Genomic DNA, 15,726 nt, shown 5'->3' with positions numbered 1-15,726 from the left:
CCTTGAAGCGGCCCACTACGGAGATGGGGGTAGGGGGACGGTGGGTGTGGCGCTGAGGTGCGTGTTCACTCACTTGTCTGTCTCCCCCTTTAACTTTTAAGGTTTTCAGATGTTATTTTAGCAACGATTTTGGCAACTAAGTCTGAAATGTGCGGCCAGAAGTTTGAGCTGAAGATTGATAACGTGCGGTTTGTTGGACATCCGACACTGCTGCAGCACGCGCTGGGGCAGGTACGGCCTGGCGGCGGCGGGGACAGCCCCTCTAGGGCAGAGGCCATCCATCCTGGGCAGTGACGGCCCATCCTGGTCTGTGGGGTAGACCTCTTGAGACTCTGGGGGACAGTGCAGGAGGAGAGAGAGGCTGCCTAACCCTGTGTGCATCTGTGTCTGCCCCACGTTTGGGTAAAGTTGCTTGTATTCTAGGTCTCTGCTGTTTCTGGCCACCCCTCATATAGGGTCCCTGCTCCCAGGGAGGCCAAGGAAGTGGGTGAAGTCGTATCTACCATGCCCTAGGACTTTGTATGACAGGGACCAAGCATTGCTCACATGGCAGGGAGGCTGAAGAGCATCTTCACCTGGCCAAGAGCTCCTGGCACCCAGGAGCCAGGTCCTTGATGGACAATGCCGGGCGGGTGCAGGTGAAGACGGAGGGGAGCTTCATGTGCAGGCAGCAGGAGCTGTGGAACCCCAAGCCTGCTTCTTAAACCAGGTCCAGGAAGGAACTCTGAGTTGGGTGGATATGCATACGAGGCCCCTCACTTCCCTTAGCTGGTGGCCTGTCCCCCATGGGGGGAGAAGGGGAGATTTGGAGCCTTCTTGTAGCTATAGGCAAGGGTAGCAGGTGGCCATGCCCAGTCATGGATCTGATGTGCCTGGAGGTGGCATTGAGCTGGCTTCTTGGACCCAGGGAGAAGGCAGGTGCTGAGAGGGCTGGCTGTCAGTGCTGCGTCTACTGCTCAGGCCTCTGCTCCCTGTGTGCTGCCCCGCCTGCCGTGTAGCGCGTTGCCTGACCTGCAGCAGGGGTACATCAGCCCCTCTGTCCTCCTCCTCCAGGCACTTGTAGTCACAGGCCGGTCCCATCCCACTGGGCCTCATCCTTCCACCTATGGGCCCGAAGTCCAGGGCTCCGAGTTGCTGCTTCTCTCACTTAGCGCCTTGTCTTACAGGTGTCCAAGACGGACCCATCCCCAAAGAGAGAGGCGCCCACCATGATTCTCTTCAATGTGGTCTTTGCACTGAGGGTGAGTGGGGGCACCCTGCGGGGGGTGCTGGGTCATTTCAAGTGTGTATGTCCTCAGCTCAGAGGTCAGGCTGTGGGGAGGGGGGCCTCCTAGTGCTCAGATCCCCTTCTTGAGGTATATGGGTGCCTTCTGGCTATGGACCCCCTTCCTGGGATACAGGCCAGTCCTGAGTGTAACCCCCACTTCTGGAATGTAGACCTCCCTCCTGGGTGTCCTCATTGTTCACTGAGTATTCTCTAGCTGGACCTTCCTGTCCGATGAAGCTGCCAGGACACAGAGAGGCAGTAACAGAAGTGCGCCCAGGGAGGGCGCTCTGTGAAGGGCGGCAGGATGCTGCAGTGGGGTGGCTGCACTCAGTGAGGGGGCTGGGAGGGACAGCACAGGCCCCGTCCAGTGAGTGGCCCTGCGGCTTTCCTGTCGGTGAGGTCCCAGGCACCTGGTTCACAATCAGCTGTGGACGGCACTCTCCCAGTGAGCCCACAGCACCACTGGTGACCAGGGCTGGCACTGGGGTACCAATTCAGGGAAGACACTGTCCCCTCCCACTCCCTGCATTACCCTGACAAGACAGCCAGAGAGAGGCAATTAGGTTAACACACAAACATGAACTGGGACAGCACCGTCCCTGTCAGTACCGATAGCAGGGTCCCGGCTCCTGCTGAGCAGCAGATGTGGGCCCTCTGCCCAAGGTCCCATGGGATTCAGGAGCATATCAGGAAGTGTGCAGATTGCAAGCGATGCAAAGATTTTTCAGGCCATAGTTACTTGGGAAACCCATGCCTCCCTGGGGGTCATCAGACAAGGCATTTTCGTAGGGTGAGAGGCCAGAGGTGAGGCGAGGTGGGGGATGGTTCCTGCCAGGTGGGAGCCCAGGGTTTGAGCTGTTAGGCACCCACCAGGCAGGGGCAGGGAGGCTGGGCTGGACGAGATCTGCTGTCTTTCAGCAGTTGTATGAAATGGTCGGAAGGGCCCTCGAAGACCTGCCCGTCCAGGTCCACAGCCAGCCCACTGGCAGCCAGGGGAAATGCCCCAGCTGCTAAAACATGTGTCCAGTCCTCCTGGCACCAGGCCTCGACAGCCTAGGACCTCTGACCTGTCCTGTCCTCGCAGACCTTCTCTGTGTCTGAGTTTGGCCGGGAGGCTGCTCCCCCGCCGCCCTCCCCAGCCCCCAGGCCAAGTGCCAGCCAAGGCCAGCTGAGGGACAGCTTGGCCATTGATGCCCATGAGGTGCATGGCTCTCATTCCCACGGGAGCTGCCTGCCTGGCCCAGCTTTGTGTATCCACAGGAGCAGGAAGCTGACAGTGCCCAGCCCCCATGTTGCGTGCAGCACTGGTGTGGCTTGCTCTCAGGCAGTGCTGTGGCCCTGCTGCACTCGGGAGCTCCCCAGCCAGCATATCCTTCACCTGTGTCTGATTTTGAGGCAATAGTGTTTGCTCTGCAAAACTAGGTCCCAGTCCTGTGATTTCTGGAGGGACACCGTAGAGGGGACACTGTAGATGGGGAGAGTGTACTGCCTGGGGAGGGGCCATGTTTTTGGCCTCTGTAGCCGGCAGGTGGATGCTGCCAAGGCACAGGTTGTCCGTGTGACTCTCCAGTCCAGATGGAGGCCGGGCCTGCTGCCCCCAGGTTGGGGTTCTGCCCAGAGGCTGGCTGTGGTCCTCAGTGGGGCTGGACCTGTTTACTGGATAAACAGGAGGGGGCCGCACCCAAGGCCCCAATCAGTGTCACCACCCATCCCTCTGTCTTCACCCTGCTCCCACGATGACTCATCAGTTCAGGAGCCTCCCGAAACTCTGAGTCATGGTGGCCTCTATCTGTCCCTGGGGCGCCCTCAGTCCTGCCCAGCCCACTTGTGGCCCCTGATAGACTCCAGAGACTGAGGTGAGATGTCCCCCCCACCCCATTCCCGAGAACCCATACACTTCCTTGAAACACGCAGCAGGGTGGGCCTTGGAGTGGGCTCTGCTCCCACAGAGGAGGGGGTGTTGGGGGGCATGGAAGAGCTCCTGCTGGTCGAGCACGGCCACAGCACAGCCAGCACTTGTCCTGTGTGTTCCTGCCCCAACATCTCACACATTTGACCAGACCCCCTTCTCAGTAACCATTGTTTTCCTCAAATGAGGCTGGGGCCAGGGTGACCTGGCAGTGGGTGGCAGCCTGGCCAGGGCCCCAGTGGAAGTCTCCCTCGTGCCTTCCTGTGCAGGCCCAACACGGTAGCCCTGCCAGGAGACCCCACGGAGCTCTGCGCTGCTGCCCTTACAGTGACTCCAGGACGGGGTCAGGCACATCTGTCCACACCGTTCCTCCTCCTGGGCTGCTGGGCGGTCACTTCTAAGGACTGTCTCTGGAAGGGACATGGGAAATGGCTGGTGGGTGTCCAATCAGGGGGCTCCTGTAGGGCTCAGCTCTGCTTGTCCTACCTGCTGCCCTGCTCCCTGCACACCTGAATGGCCCCTGCTTCCGCCCGCAGGCCAACGCGGACCTGTCGGTCATCAGCTGCCTGCACACGCTGTCTCGGCGCATCGCCGTGGTGCTGCAGCATGAGGAGCGGCGCTGCCAATACCTCACTCGCGAGGCCAAGCTGATCCTGGCGCTGCAGGATGAGCTGGCCGCCATGGCCGACGGTGAGGGATGGGTGATGGGCCCTGTTTGCCAAGTCTGCACAGGAAATCTCTTGCGCCTTGGTGTCCTCTCTGACTCTGAAGCATGTGGGTGCCAGGGTCAGTGATGAGGATTCCCACTGTGGCGCTCTGAGCCCATAGAAGTTGTGTTTGCTTGTTTGTTAACATTCCCTTCAAAGACTTGAGGTGGCCGAGGAAAGGAAGGCAGAGTGAAGAGGCTTTAACGTAAGTCCAGCTTGTGTGGGGGGTGGGTGGGAGGGGCTCAGGACTCAGGCCAGTGAGAGACTTTCCCTCCCTCGTGAACTAGCTGGCAGGACGCCTGCCCATTTGGGGCTGGGGGTGCCCAGTCAGGGAGATGGGCCGTGGGGCAGCTCTGGGGCCACACGTGGGCTGGAAGGTGCCCCACGGGACACTGCTCTGAGCAGGCACTGCGAGGTCTGGTGCCACCGGGTGCAGAGAGTTTATAGAAACGTTTGATTCAGTCACCGGTGCTTCATTAGCATCCCGGTCGGGCCTGTGGTGCTGACCTGGTGTGGCCTGTCCTCTGCTTCCTGCAGCCAGCGAGGGTCCCCAGTCGCCGTTCCACCACATCCTGCCCAAGTGCAAGCTGGCCAGGGACCTGAAGGAGGCCTACGACAGGTGAGACAGGCCACTGTGCCCTGCCTGGGCCCGGCTGGCCTCCCTCTCCCCACGGTGCTCTCCCTCACTGTGCAGGTGTTGGAAGCCCCTTGAAGGCTGGGGCGAGGTGGGCCCTGTGGGCAGGGGCTGGGCACGCCCAGCAGCTGTTCTCTTGCCCTGCTCATCTCCTGTCAGGATGGGCTGGTGCCTTCCCGGGGTCTCGCTGTCCTGAGCTCTGAGGGGCCTGCCTGCCCGTGGGCAGCGGAGTCAGGAGCGGGTCTGCGGGGCTGCTTTGGTTTCCAGCCCCTGAGCTCTGGCAGTGCCAGACCATCCCTGTCTCCCTGGGCCACGTGGTCATGTGGCGTTGTCTGTGTTGTGGTCATCACTGCCCTCCTGCTGGCGTGGCTTATTCCAGAAGCTCTTCATCTGGAGAGAGATCTGTGGGCCTCGGCTCGATTAGCCCGCAGCTAATCTGCGATTTGAGAAACAGACCAGCTGCTTCCTGTTTCTAAAGGGAAGACGGACTGCGGCATCTTCGCTGGGTGGCATCTGCCTACACGGTGTGGCACTGAGGGACACTGGAGGCCGGCCCAGGTCAGGACAGCTGGCTCTGGGGCCAGACTGAGGCGCAGCACCACCTAGAGGCCATGCTCCAGAACTTCCTGTTCGCTGGCCCAGGTCCCTTCCTGTGAGCCCCCCCACCTCCCTGCCTGCTGCCCACTCCTCGGTGACCAGCTTCCGGCTCCTCTCACGATGTGGGACAGGCCAGAGTGCTGGCCCGGCGGTGGAGGCTTCAGTGCTGGGGCTGCCCTGGCAGCCCCAGGAGCCTTTCCCTGACTCTGGGTTAGCGGCAATATGGAGAGACCCCAGCACTCCAGGGGCAGGGGAGCCTCTGATATCAGCTGGGCCCTCTGCAGACACCTGGGTCCCACAGCCCCCCACCCCTCTCAGTGCTGCCATCAGGCTCTGGGGCGACTGCAGTCTGAAGTGACCACAAGGGACCAAAAGGGGGGTTCAGCGCTCCTTTCCAGGTGCTGACACAGGGTGATGGGCTGCGTACCGCCACTCTGAATGGCTAGTGGGCCACCCTTTGCCCCTGTGGCCCTGTCACAGCCTCAGGGCACAGTGTCCCCGAGGAGCCTCACTCCAGATGCTGTAGGAGCAAGGCCATACCTCCCCTGCCTCTCAGCTGAGCGTCCTGGGGCCAGAAATGGTGGCCTGGTCCCTGGCAGCCTCAGTGCGTGGGTGTGCCTGAGAGATGGAGTGAGATCCACATAGAGGCTAGCCGTGCTGTGTACCTGGACACATGTGGCAGGGCTGTCTCTTGGTCCCCTTCCGCTGACCTGGCGGCAGTTTGACACGCCCCCAGTCAGTCTCGCTCCCTTCTTCCTGGGAGTGCCCCCTCCTGCCCCTGGCAGTATGCTAGTCTCCAGGGTGGTGGGTGCCTCACCTATGCCCACACGAGCAGGCTGGTGGTGCTGTGGGTGCTGCGTACTGAGCCAGGCAGTCCTCAGAGCAGGGCTGGGCAGGGGACCAAGAGATGTGGGACACAAAGGCACAGCAGGCACGGGGCGGGGTTCCTGCTCAGTGGGTTCCGAGATGGGCCAGTGACAGGTGGCTGAGGTGGGGTGTGGCAGGTTTGAGTGGAGCCTGGATGGACACATTGGGACGGAGAGACTGATGGAGGGTAGATGAGGACGGTTGGGGGGTCGAGGAGTTGACAGTGGGGGCAGGTGGAGGCTGATGGGTGAAGTGCTGGCTGCAGCACGTGGAGGTGGCCAGGACCAGAGGCAGCCCTGGGTTGTGGCTGCGCCCTGCAGGTGGAGCAGACCAGACTGGGATGGTGTCACAGTGTGGGGTCTGAAGGAATGGAGTCACCATCTCCAGGTGGCTGCTCACAGTAACAGGTAGTCTCCACTTGTAAGAGGCACCACTATCATGGGGCGGGGGGCGGCACCAGTACTGAGGGGTTCTCGTGGAGTCTCCGACTCCTCACCCTTTCTTCTGGAGATAGGACCATGCCCTAGCCAGACTTGTGACTCGGCTTCCATCAGGGGTCAGTACAGGTATCAGGTGGGCGGGTGGGTGAGGGGCATGGGGACTAGGGTTCACCCGGGCTCTTGGTCTCGGGACAGATGGCATGCTCTCAGCTCTGGTGCTCTGGCTGCCAGCATGTCGTCACCTGGTCAGCCTGGGTGGGCTCGGGGTGTGCAGGGTGAGGACCACCCCCCTGCGCCTGTCCCCCAGTCTCTGCTCCTCAGGCGTGGTGCAGTTGCACGTCAACAACTGGCTGGAGGTGAGCTTCTGCCTGCCGCACAAGATCCACTACGTGGCCGAGAGCCTCATCCCGCCCGCGGCCATCGAGCGCAGCCTCAAGGCCATCCGGTGGGTGCCCCCAGCCCTGCATGCGTGCTCCGTCTCATCAGCCGTGGGTGCCAGGCTCACCCACCGGCCTGTTCTGCTGGCAGCCCCTACCACGCCCTGCTGCTGCTGAGTGATGAGAAGGCTCTGCTGGCCGAGCTGCCCGTGGACTGCTCCCCAGCCCTGGTGCGCGTGGTAAAGACCACCACGGCCGTGAAGAACCTGCAGCAGCTGGCGCAGGATGCCGACCTGGCTTTGCTTCAGGTAGGCCCCGTCCCCACGCAGGCGCCTCTCTGGGTTCTGCTGTCTCAGTCACACGGGGGTGGGGGGTGGGGGGGAGTCCGGAGCCCCGCCTGTCAGGACACTAGCTGTTGGAGGGGTCGGGGATGATCCTCGCGCTGGGGCCAGAGCTCAGCGGGAGCGGTTGGCGTTAGAGTGGGGTCACAGACCTTCACTCTGGGTGCTCCTGACTGTCAGAGGTAGAACAGTCTGGAAGCCGAGAGTGGACCCCACGTGCCGAGCACAGCCCAGTCTCAGGCCTGTGGCTCCGAGTGCTTCCTTGGGTCTGAGTTGAGCACAGGAAGTGCCCTGTCTGTGGCCTGGGCATGAGGAGAAGTTAGAGGTAGTGGGCAAGGGCTGTTGGGGGCGGATGGCTCTGGCAACAGCTCGCTGACCTCGCCAGTCACTCAGGACCCAGCAGGCAGCTGCGCTGGTGGCTGGGTTGGCACAGAGCCTGGGGGTTCCTGGTTGGATGAGAAGGATGTGGCCTGTGGGCACCAGGGGGCAGCAGAGGCCGGATTTGGCATGGCACTGGGCCCAGCATGGTGCTGTCTCCACCGGCTGGGGAAGGGTGCCCTGCGGGGCCTCAGAGGCAGGAGCCCCAGCCCCTGGCGGTGGTTCTGTTATTGCAGCCCACCCACCGAGCTCAAAGCCTGCTGGCTGTCCCAGAGGTCTGAGGCCTGTTGAGCAGTCAGGGGGCCCGGCACTCTTCCCCTCTAAAGAGGGGGCCTCAGAGGCCCTTGGGCAGCTCTGCTGCCCTACCAGGTCACTGTGCCTTCTGCTGATTCCTCAGAACACTGTGAGCCTCCCCCATGGGCCACCCTGCAAGGCCTGCATGTTGCTGCCCGGTACCCACGGGTGCTGGGCCACCCCTGCAGGCCACACTTAAGCCATGACTAGAGCCAGCAGCTCTGCATGGGGACTGTCCCGTGGAGGCCTCATCTGTCTTCCCGGCCCTGGCTTCAGAAGTGCCTCTCACAGTCAGTGGTCCTCTCGTGCCCCGCCCCACTTCCTGCCCAGCCTCCCTGAAGCCCTGTTTCTTGGTGGGGGTTGCCAGTGTGGCCCCACGGAACTCAGGTGGACACAGGCTGACCTCTGGGGATGGTGGCATGCAGTCAGGCCCAGGCATGCCTGGAGCCAGTGTTGGGGACACTGGAAGTGGGCCAGCCCATGCTTCTCCCTACAGCATTGGTTTCCAGGCTCTGGTCAGTTGGGTCTTGGTTGGTGTCCCTGCCTGAGGCTAAGGGTGAGCCTGGTCTGATCCCAGCCTTGGCAACCAGCTGTCAGAGGGTCCTGTAGGGCGCTCTCCCAGCCAGCCCTCCGGGCCCACAGGTGTTCCAGCTGGCAGCCCACCTGGTGTACTGGGGCAAGGCCATCATTGTCTACCCGCTGTGCGAGAACAACATCTACATGCTTTCACCCAACGCCAACGTGGGTCTGTGAGTGACGGGCCAGGGGGCTGCCAGGGCTCCACCTCCCACTCCAGCTGAGGGCATTGGGTGGGCACCATTGCCCCCTAGGGCCCCACCTCCCCACTTGGAAAGCTGGGCGCCAAGTACAAGGCCCAGTGGGCCCTGTGCTGAGCCCGCTCCCGCCCATCTACTCCAGGTATTCCCCGCTGGCCGAGCAGTTCTCCCGCCAGTTCCCGTCCCACGACCTGCCGTCTGTCTTGGCCAAGTTCTCCTTGCCTGTCTCCTTAGCAGAGTTCAGGAGCCCCCTGGCGCCCCCAGTGCCAGAGGTAAGGCCAGGTGCACGTGGGCCTCAGGAGCCCTCAGCACCCCTGGGACTGGGCAGGCCTGGGGTCCTGCTTGGCTGGGCAGCCTCTGAGAGCCTCGTCCAAGCCTCAGCCTCCAGGCAGCATGGGTATTAGGGACACACAGTTGGGATTCTCAAGGTCTTGTCTTCAGGGGCAAGGGCAGGTAGGCCAGGGCAGGCCTGTTGACTGCAGGAGGGGACAGCCTGCTCAGATGGTGACGTGATGGTGCTGGCTCAAGGCTGACACTGAATGAAAGCCCAGTGGAGCTATCTTCCCCCGTCCTCCCCCTCCCAGGCTGCCCTCTTTCAGGATGGAGGTGGCTGGTGGGGGCCCTGCTTCCCCACCATGTTGGCTGAAGCCCTATCCATGTTTCAGTTTGGTCACAGTGAGGTTCACAGGGGGTCGGTTCCCTTTGGTTCTGACCAGCTGCCCACTCCTGCGGGGGTGGCCTGGTCCTTTCCAGGGACACACACCACACTCCTTCCAATCTAGGGGTGCTTTCTCAGTAGTGGGGCAGCAGGGAGGCTAGCACCACACTCCAGGGGTTCCTGGCCCTGGCCCCTTCTTCTGACCCTACTTGAGCAGACTTCTCTGGCGTCCAGCCTGTAGAACGGAGGGCAGGGTGCACAGAGCAGGAGGCAGATCCAGGTGAGGGTGAGGTGCTAAGGGATCCTGTCCACCTGCCAAGGTGGCTGTGCGAGGTGCGGGCCTCTGCCTCCAGGGACAGGTTGTCTCCGTGATGACTTATGGGAAGGGAGGGCGTGAGGAGCCCCACCCACTGCCAGTCTCGCCCCGCCCCATCCCGCAGACCCAGCTCATCCAGATGGTAGTGTGGCTGCTGCAGCGGCGGCTGCTGGTCCAACTGCACACATACGTCTGCCTCATGGCCGCACCCCGTGAAGAGGAGGCACCGCCACGGGACGATGACCCGCCCCTCCCCGCCAGAGTCGGGGGCCGCAGCCTCAGCACGCCCAACGCCCTCAGCTTCGGCTCCCCAAGTAGGGGACAGACGGGGTGGGGGTGGGGGGCATGGCAGGTGGTTCTCCAAGTAGGGGACAGACCTCCAGGGCAGGGAGGGGCACACCAGGGGGCACATGGGGACAGACCTCCAGGGCAGGGAGGGGCACACCAGGGGGCACATGGTTCTCTAAGTAGGAGACAGATGTCCCAGGACAGGGTGGGGACACCAGGGCCACACGGGTACCACTGTGTCTGTAGGTGTACATCTGCACACACAGGCTCATACTCACGTGAACACCCACACGTGTGCACCCTCATGTATATCTGCAAGCATGCACTGACACCCCTTGCACACAGTACACATGCGCTAATACACTTGCATGTCTGTGCACATGTGTACTCATTGGTGCATGCGCGGCTTGTGTGTTCACACCCTCCCCTGCCCCCTCCCCACAGGGTCTGTCTGCACAGTCTTCACTGCCCCTCCCCCCTTCTCTCCAGAAGGCAGGCTGGTCCATGCTGTAAGCCCTACAAGGTCCACATGGAGGGGTAGTTCTGGACACGGACAGGGGTTCAAAAGGCTGCTGCTTTCTTGACTCAGGGGTCCTCAGGTCCAGGGAATGAAGCCCTGACTTTGCCCCACCCCACCCCCAGCCAGCAGCGATGACATGACTCTGACGAGCCCCAGCATGGACAACTCCAGTGCTGAGCTGCTACCCAGCGGGGACTCACCACTCAACAAGCGGATGACTGAGAGCCTGCTGGCCAGCCTGTCGGAGCACGAGCGGGAGGCCATTCTCAGCGTGCCAGCCGCCCAGAACCCCGAGGATCTGCGCATGTTTGCCAGGTAGGGTGACCTGAGGGGCCAGCTGCATGGGGCAGCCCAGGTAGTAGGTGGTAGGGTTGGAGGGCTGCAAGGGGCTGGGGAGTTGAGGGTGACCCAGAGGCCAGGAAGCCTTGGGCTAGCAGCTTGAGTTGGGGTGTCTGGTGTGCCCCAGGCTCCTGCACTACTTCCGGGGCCGCCACCACCTGGAGGAGATCATGTACAACGAGAACACGCGGCGCTCACAGCTGCTCACGCTCCTGGACAAGTTCCGCAGCGTGCTAGTGGTCACCACCCACGAAGACCCCGTCATCGCCGTCTTCCAGGCACTTCTGCCCTGAGCCACCGGCCTGGAGCCTCCACCAGGAACATCCAGGGCCGGGGTCCACCCCTCCTCTCTGTGGGCACGAACACGAGGCGCACGCCAGGCATGCACACCACTCTAGAACAAGAGCATTTATTTGTAGCCTAAACAAGTAAAAACCACCTGGTGGGCCTCAGTTCAGGGCTGCACCCGCTCAGCCGCCCTGTCCACCACGCTGACAAAGGGGCTGCCCTGCACGTAGAAGCGCAGGGCCTTGTGGGTCCACTCCCCCGCTTGACCGATGCCCACCCGGGCTGCAGCCACCACGGTGGGTTCAGGCCCTGGGGGGCCGGGCTCCATCCACACTGCCCCGTCCGTCGCCAGGTCACGCTGGTCGAAGCTCTTATCGATGGCCAGGGCCTGGCACAGCTTGGAGGGGCCACTGCAGAGCTGGCGGTCCTTGAGGGTGCGCCCAGAGGTGCCCTTGCCCAGGGAGCTCCGCAGCTGCCTCATGCTCTCCAGGCCCTCCAGGGGCTCCAGGGCCCGCAGCAGGACACACGCCCCGTCCCCTGCAGGACAGACGGACCGGCTGCAGGAAAACACAGCTGCCTTGGGGTGGGGGGTGGGTGTGGCTGTGCCAATGCTCAGGAGTGTCAGGCAGCCCTTAAGGAAGTTTCCAATCCCACTTCCACCCCGGCCAGCTCTGGGAGTCCATACTTGACACAGCAGGAGCAGTGTTGCCCTCTTTAGCCTGGCTGAGGTCCCCTCCCCAAGCCACTCAGGCTGCCTTAGAGGCACAAGATGATGACCGGCCTGGATGAAGAAATGGCACTGCCTAAATTCTCTGCTTGTAAAGGTGGGGCTGAGTCCTCCTGAGACCCACCGGCCCCAGCCAGCTCAGCTGGCCCCTCCCACCTGCACTGCCAGGATCACCTGTAGCTCTGAGGGTCAGCCTTGCTCCTGGGCCCCTGTCCACCCAGGCTCCCAGATGCAGGCCCTTGGTGGGACCAGGTGGCCTGACAGCTCCAGAGAACTGGCCCTGGGTGGACACCTGCTGGCACTGGGCTTGTGGCCAGATGTCCCTCAACTAGTCAGTTTTCAAAAACCACGACCTAAGGCAAGGGCAGGCCTGACACTCAGCCCTGTCTGCCACCCTGGGCTGCTCCGGCCACCATGGCAAGAGTGGCCGAGCCCCTGGGCAGCTCATCTTCCTACTCCACAGGCGAAGGAATGGCCTCTTCCCACAGGTGGCTGTGAGTTTCCACACCTGACCAATAAAGCACACTGACAACTAACCCCTCTTCCTGTGAGTCTCTCCCTTACCCTCTTGTGGGCCCTAACCCAACCCCCATCCTTACTGCTCCCCCTGCATGACCCTGGCACTGACCATTTGAGACACGGCCACTCAAGGCCGGGACATCCCAGGAGCTCCTCGCTGTGTTGCCCAAGCTCATTGCAGCTCCACATCAGGACGCTTAGGGGCCACTGAGCTCTTGCAGTCAGGCAAGCCTGCAGGGGGCTGCCACCATCTGACACTGCGGTCTCGCTAGACACCTGCTCCGCGGGCCAGGGGCCCAGCCCCAGGTTCTCCTGTTCTCACCGCCCCCCCCAGGCTCACAGCTGCCACTCCAGCAGCTCACCTGCCAGTACTCGTACTCTGACACCCCATCAGGTAACCTCACACCTGGGGGCGCTGCTCAGGACCCCACCCATACTAATGGCATCTGCCTCGCCTGGCCAGCTGCTGGCAACCAGACCCGGCTCCCGACAAGACCTGTGAGAATTACTGGCCAGGGCTCCACCCTGCTGGACAGCATGCAGAAGCACATGCTGCAGATGATGTGCATGTATGGGGTCCCCCCCTCCCCCACAAACTTGTGCCCAGCCTATGCCCCACGTCCACCTGCTCACCTTGGCTGGACACGTTCATGCAGAAGTACATGCCGTAGATGATGTACACGTACAGGGTGCCCGGTTTCATGAACATGCCGCGGTTCCGGGCTGTCTGCCGGCCGCCCCTCGAGTGAGCCGCCTCGTCATCAGGGCCCAGGTATGCCTCAGTCTCCACAATCCGACCCCGGAGCTCCGTGTGGTCAGCCAGCTGCCGCACCAGGACCTGCAGGTCATGTTCTGTCTGCTGAGGCCCCAGCCCCGATACCCCCTCTGCCCTGCATCCAGCTTTACCCACCCATCGAGTCCTGGCCACAGGTTAGCAGTCCCTCAAGCCAGCCATCTAGTGTCTGTCCCCTGCTGCCTCCTCCCCAAGTCCCTGCAGGACCCCAGTACTCAGCAGGGAGCTAGGTGGGTGGGCATGCAGGGTACAGTCCAAGGAGCCCCCACCCTCACAGACTGCCAAAAAGGACCCCCCCCACCCCCAGCTTCCGCTGGTGTGGCTCTGGACGGCTGCCCAGTTCAGAGGCTTTTCAAAGGGGCTTTGAGTGAAGAGCCAGCTGCCTGCAGTGCCTCCGGTCCGTGAGGGGGAGGGGAAGCAGGCCAGTTGGAAGGGAGTAGGTCTTCTCACTGGGACCACACCTGGGTCAGAGAAGCCTGTAGCTGGGCTCAAGCCCCAAGCCCAGCTGGAGGCCCCAGCTGCCACTGGGAGCCTCAGCTCTGGGGCCAAAGGATTAGGAAAGGTCCCAGCCAGTGGGGGTGGGGGTGGGAGTGGGGGAAGACTCATGGAATGCCAGTGTGCTTGGAGCCAAGGCCTGGCCAAGGCCTGGAGGCTGTGGGCCTCTCAGCCAAACAGTGGCCACTGTCCCTGGGCTGTGCGGCAAGGCTGTGGCCAGGGCCCAGGGATGGCTGGAGGCCGTGCCTGAGCCAGGACACCAGGGCCTGACTGAGCCTCAGGGCCAGCCCCACATCCCTGGGGCCATGCCAACTCCCACTCCCTCCTCAGCCCTGGTCAGCCCCCATCAGAACAGGAGAGTGGGGAGGGGGGCTTCAGTCACCACCAGAAGCCAGGGCTCTTCAGGAAAGATGGGGAACAAGAGGGCATTCCCTGTTCCCCTCTCTGGGGCTGTGGCACCAATGTTCCTCAGGGTCGGAGTCCACCCCAGGCACTATGGTCGGATCAGTCAGTATGCCTTCCCACCCTGCCTGCCAGAGCCCCCAGGGTGGTCCCACATGGAGGGGTGCTGTAGCCCCTCCCCACTGCTCTGAGCTTCAGCCCACGTGACCTCGCCTGGGGAGCCAACTTGGCTTAGTGCCACGTGGTTGCCATGGCAACTCACCACACCAAGGACCTGCTTCCAGTGTCAGTGAGGGGTCACCCAGGGTCACCCCATCCTGACGGGTGACCTGAACCTGGGGGTGACCCAATCCTGGCTGATAGAGGAGCTGAGAGTCTCTGAGGTGGGCTGGCCTCATTCGCAAAGGGCCCAAAGGTTGAGATGCCCTCTTTCCTTTGGCACATCCCGGCTGTGGGAAGCCCCACTCCTGCCAGGGCTCAGCCGGAATGCCTCACCTGAGGGGTCTGTCTATCAAGTTCATGGATCCCATGGCCAAGGTACATCCTTGTGGGGCGGGCTCTGGGCCCCTGCTCTGCTGGCCAGGTCATGTATCAGCCCTGATCCATGCAGCAGTGACTCCTGGCCTGGCTTTGTGACCAGCCACGAAGCCCACCTCTCTGGAGCGATTTCACCCTTGGCGGTGGGTCAGGGCACCTCTCGCAGAGAGACAGTGAGGCCCCTGTCCCAAGGACCCCAACCAGCTGGTGCTGTCACCTGGTGCACAGGCATGGCTGCAGCTGGATGGGCCCTGGGCAGGGCTCACTCTCGTCCTGGAGGGGCAGCCGAGCAGCAGGCCAGCGCTAGCCACAGTTGTCGTCAGGTACGATCCACAATGCAGACGTGGGGCTGCGGGAAGGGGGCAGGGGGCGGGCAGGCAGAGAACTGGAGAAGCTGGCCCTGAGGGAGTCCTGGTGGAGCAGCAGCAGGTGTGGCATCACCCGAGGGCACAATCCAGGTGTCTGGACTAGGCCCCAGGCATAAGCGGGCCCTGCGAAACACCTGCATGGCGACACCTGTTCCTACCAAGGCCAACTCTCCCAGATGCCTGCCCACTTTACCTGCCCCAGAAACGCCTGGGCTAGGGCAACCGCAGGCTGGTTAAAGAACTCAGGTCCCAGCCGGGCAGGGGGTTCCCGTGGGCTCAGGAAGTAGATGCTGCGCTGGGGGCTGAGGGTGGCGGGTGGTCCTGAGCAGGGCTTTTTGCTGGGTGGCATCCTGGCTGTGTCCGGTGGCTCTGCTTCTGCCAGGCGCTGCTTCTGCCTGGCCCTGCGTAAAAGCTGCAACAGGAATGCGGCAGGTGAGGGGTCGGTCAGAGCCCAGCTGAGGGGTGGCCCTGCCGGCTTTCTCATCTACAACTAGGGGCGGCCACCTCATGGAACCAACAGGAGGCGCCGACAGAATGCCTGCACCCAGGGCAGGACAGCACCTGGGACCCCCGTGGGGACAGGCGGGCACGGCTGGGTGGATTCTCTGAGCTGCATGAGAAGTGGCCTAGGCTGGCAGGAGGGCTGAGACAGAGCAGGAGGCACATCCGCAGGACTCAGGGTGGCACCCCAAGGCTTCTCATGGGGCAGTGATGCTGAACTTGGCCAGCAGGCCTGCCTGCCTGCGCCCCCGCCCCCCTCCTGCTTTCTGCTCCTCACACAAGGAGCAGACTTCCTGAGCTTGTTCCTGAACTTTGCCCTTTGGCCCCTCACCCCGACTCAGAATTTAAAAATACAGACAGGAAGTGTCTGGGGCCCAGTATGTAGGGA

The 15,726-nt window shown here is 62.6% G+C and overlaps 2 protein-coding genes across 4 annotated transcripts in view; one reads left to right on the top strand and one right to left on the bottom strand.

The window, feature by feature from the left end:
* NPRL3 (NPR3 like, GATOR1 complex subunit) overlaps positions 1 to 12,259 on the top strand; it is a 20,386-nt gene extending 8,127 nt beyond the window's left edge. For both annotated transcript variants that reach the window (XM_004705761.2, XM_004705760.2), the window contains 11 exons: positions 102 to 231; positions 1,167 to 1,241; positions 3,713 to 3,866; positions 4,421 to 4,502; positions 6,729 to 6,866; positions 6,950 to 7,106; positions 8,454 to 8,560; positions 8,730 to 8,859; positions 9,686 to 9,875; positions 10,492 to 10,684; positions 10,836 to 12,259. In XM_004705761.2, the coding sequence (XP_004705818.1) occupies positions 102 to 231; positions 1,167 to 1,241; positions 3,713 to 3,866; positions 4,421 to 4,502; positions 6,729 to 6,866; positions 6,950 to 7,106; positions 8,454 to 8,560; positions 8,730 to 8,859; positions 9,686 to 9,875; positions 10,492 to 10,684; positions 10,836 to 11,001 (1,522 nt within the window). In that variant the 3' untranslated portion in view covers positions 11,002 to 12,259. The remainder of the gene's footprint in view (positions 1 to 101; positions 232 to 1,166; positions 1,242 to 3,712; positions 3,867 to 4,420; positions 4,503 to 6,728; positions 6,867 to 6,949; positions 7,107 to 8,453; positions 8,561 to 8,729; positions 8,860 to 9,685; positions 9,876 to 10,491; positions 10,685 to 10,835) is intronic.
* Positions 11,102 to 15,720, bottom strand: MPG (N-methylpurine DNA glycosylase). Of its 2 annotated transcripts, none has more exons than XM_004706104.2 (3): positions 15,031 to 15,720; positions 12,876 to 13,080; positions 11,102 to 11,533 (listed from the first exon to the last, which is right to left on the bottom strand). In XM_004706104.2, exons 1-3 carry the CDS (start codon positions 15,319 to 15,321, stop codon positions 11,163 to 11,165), a joined length of 867 nt encoding a protein of 288 aa, XP_004706161.2. In that variant the 5' UTR covers positions 15,322 to 15,720; the 3' UTR covers positions 11,102 to 11,162. The 2 variants fall into 2 exon arrangements, with proteins under 2 accessions (XP_004706161.2, XP_045139708.1); XM_045283773.1 differs by having other exon boundaries at positions 12,876 to 13,065.
* Positions 15,721 to 15,726: the final 6 nt, after the last annotated feature.

This window comes from Echinops telfairi, unplaced genomic scaffold (assembly GCF_000313985.2).
Source record: "Echinops telfairi isolate 266 unplaced genomic scaffold, ASM31398v2 ScPeMD7_5;HRSCAF=22, whole genome shotgun sequence".
Lineage (NCBI taxonomy): Eukaryota > Metazoa > Chordata > Mammalia > Afrosoricida > Tenrecidae > Echinops > Echinops telfairi.
This window is presented reverse-complemented; position numbering and strand designations above follow the sequence as displayed.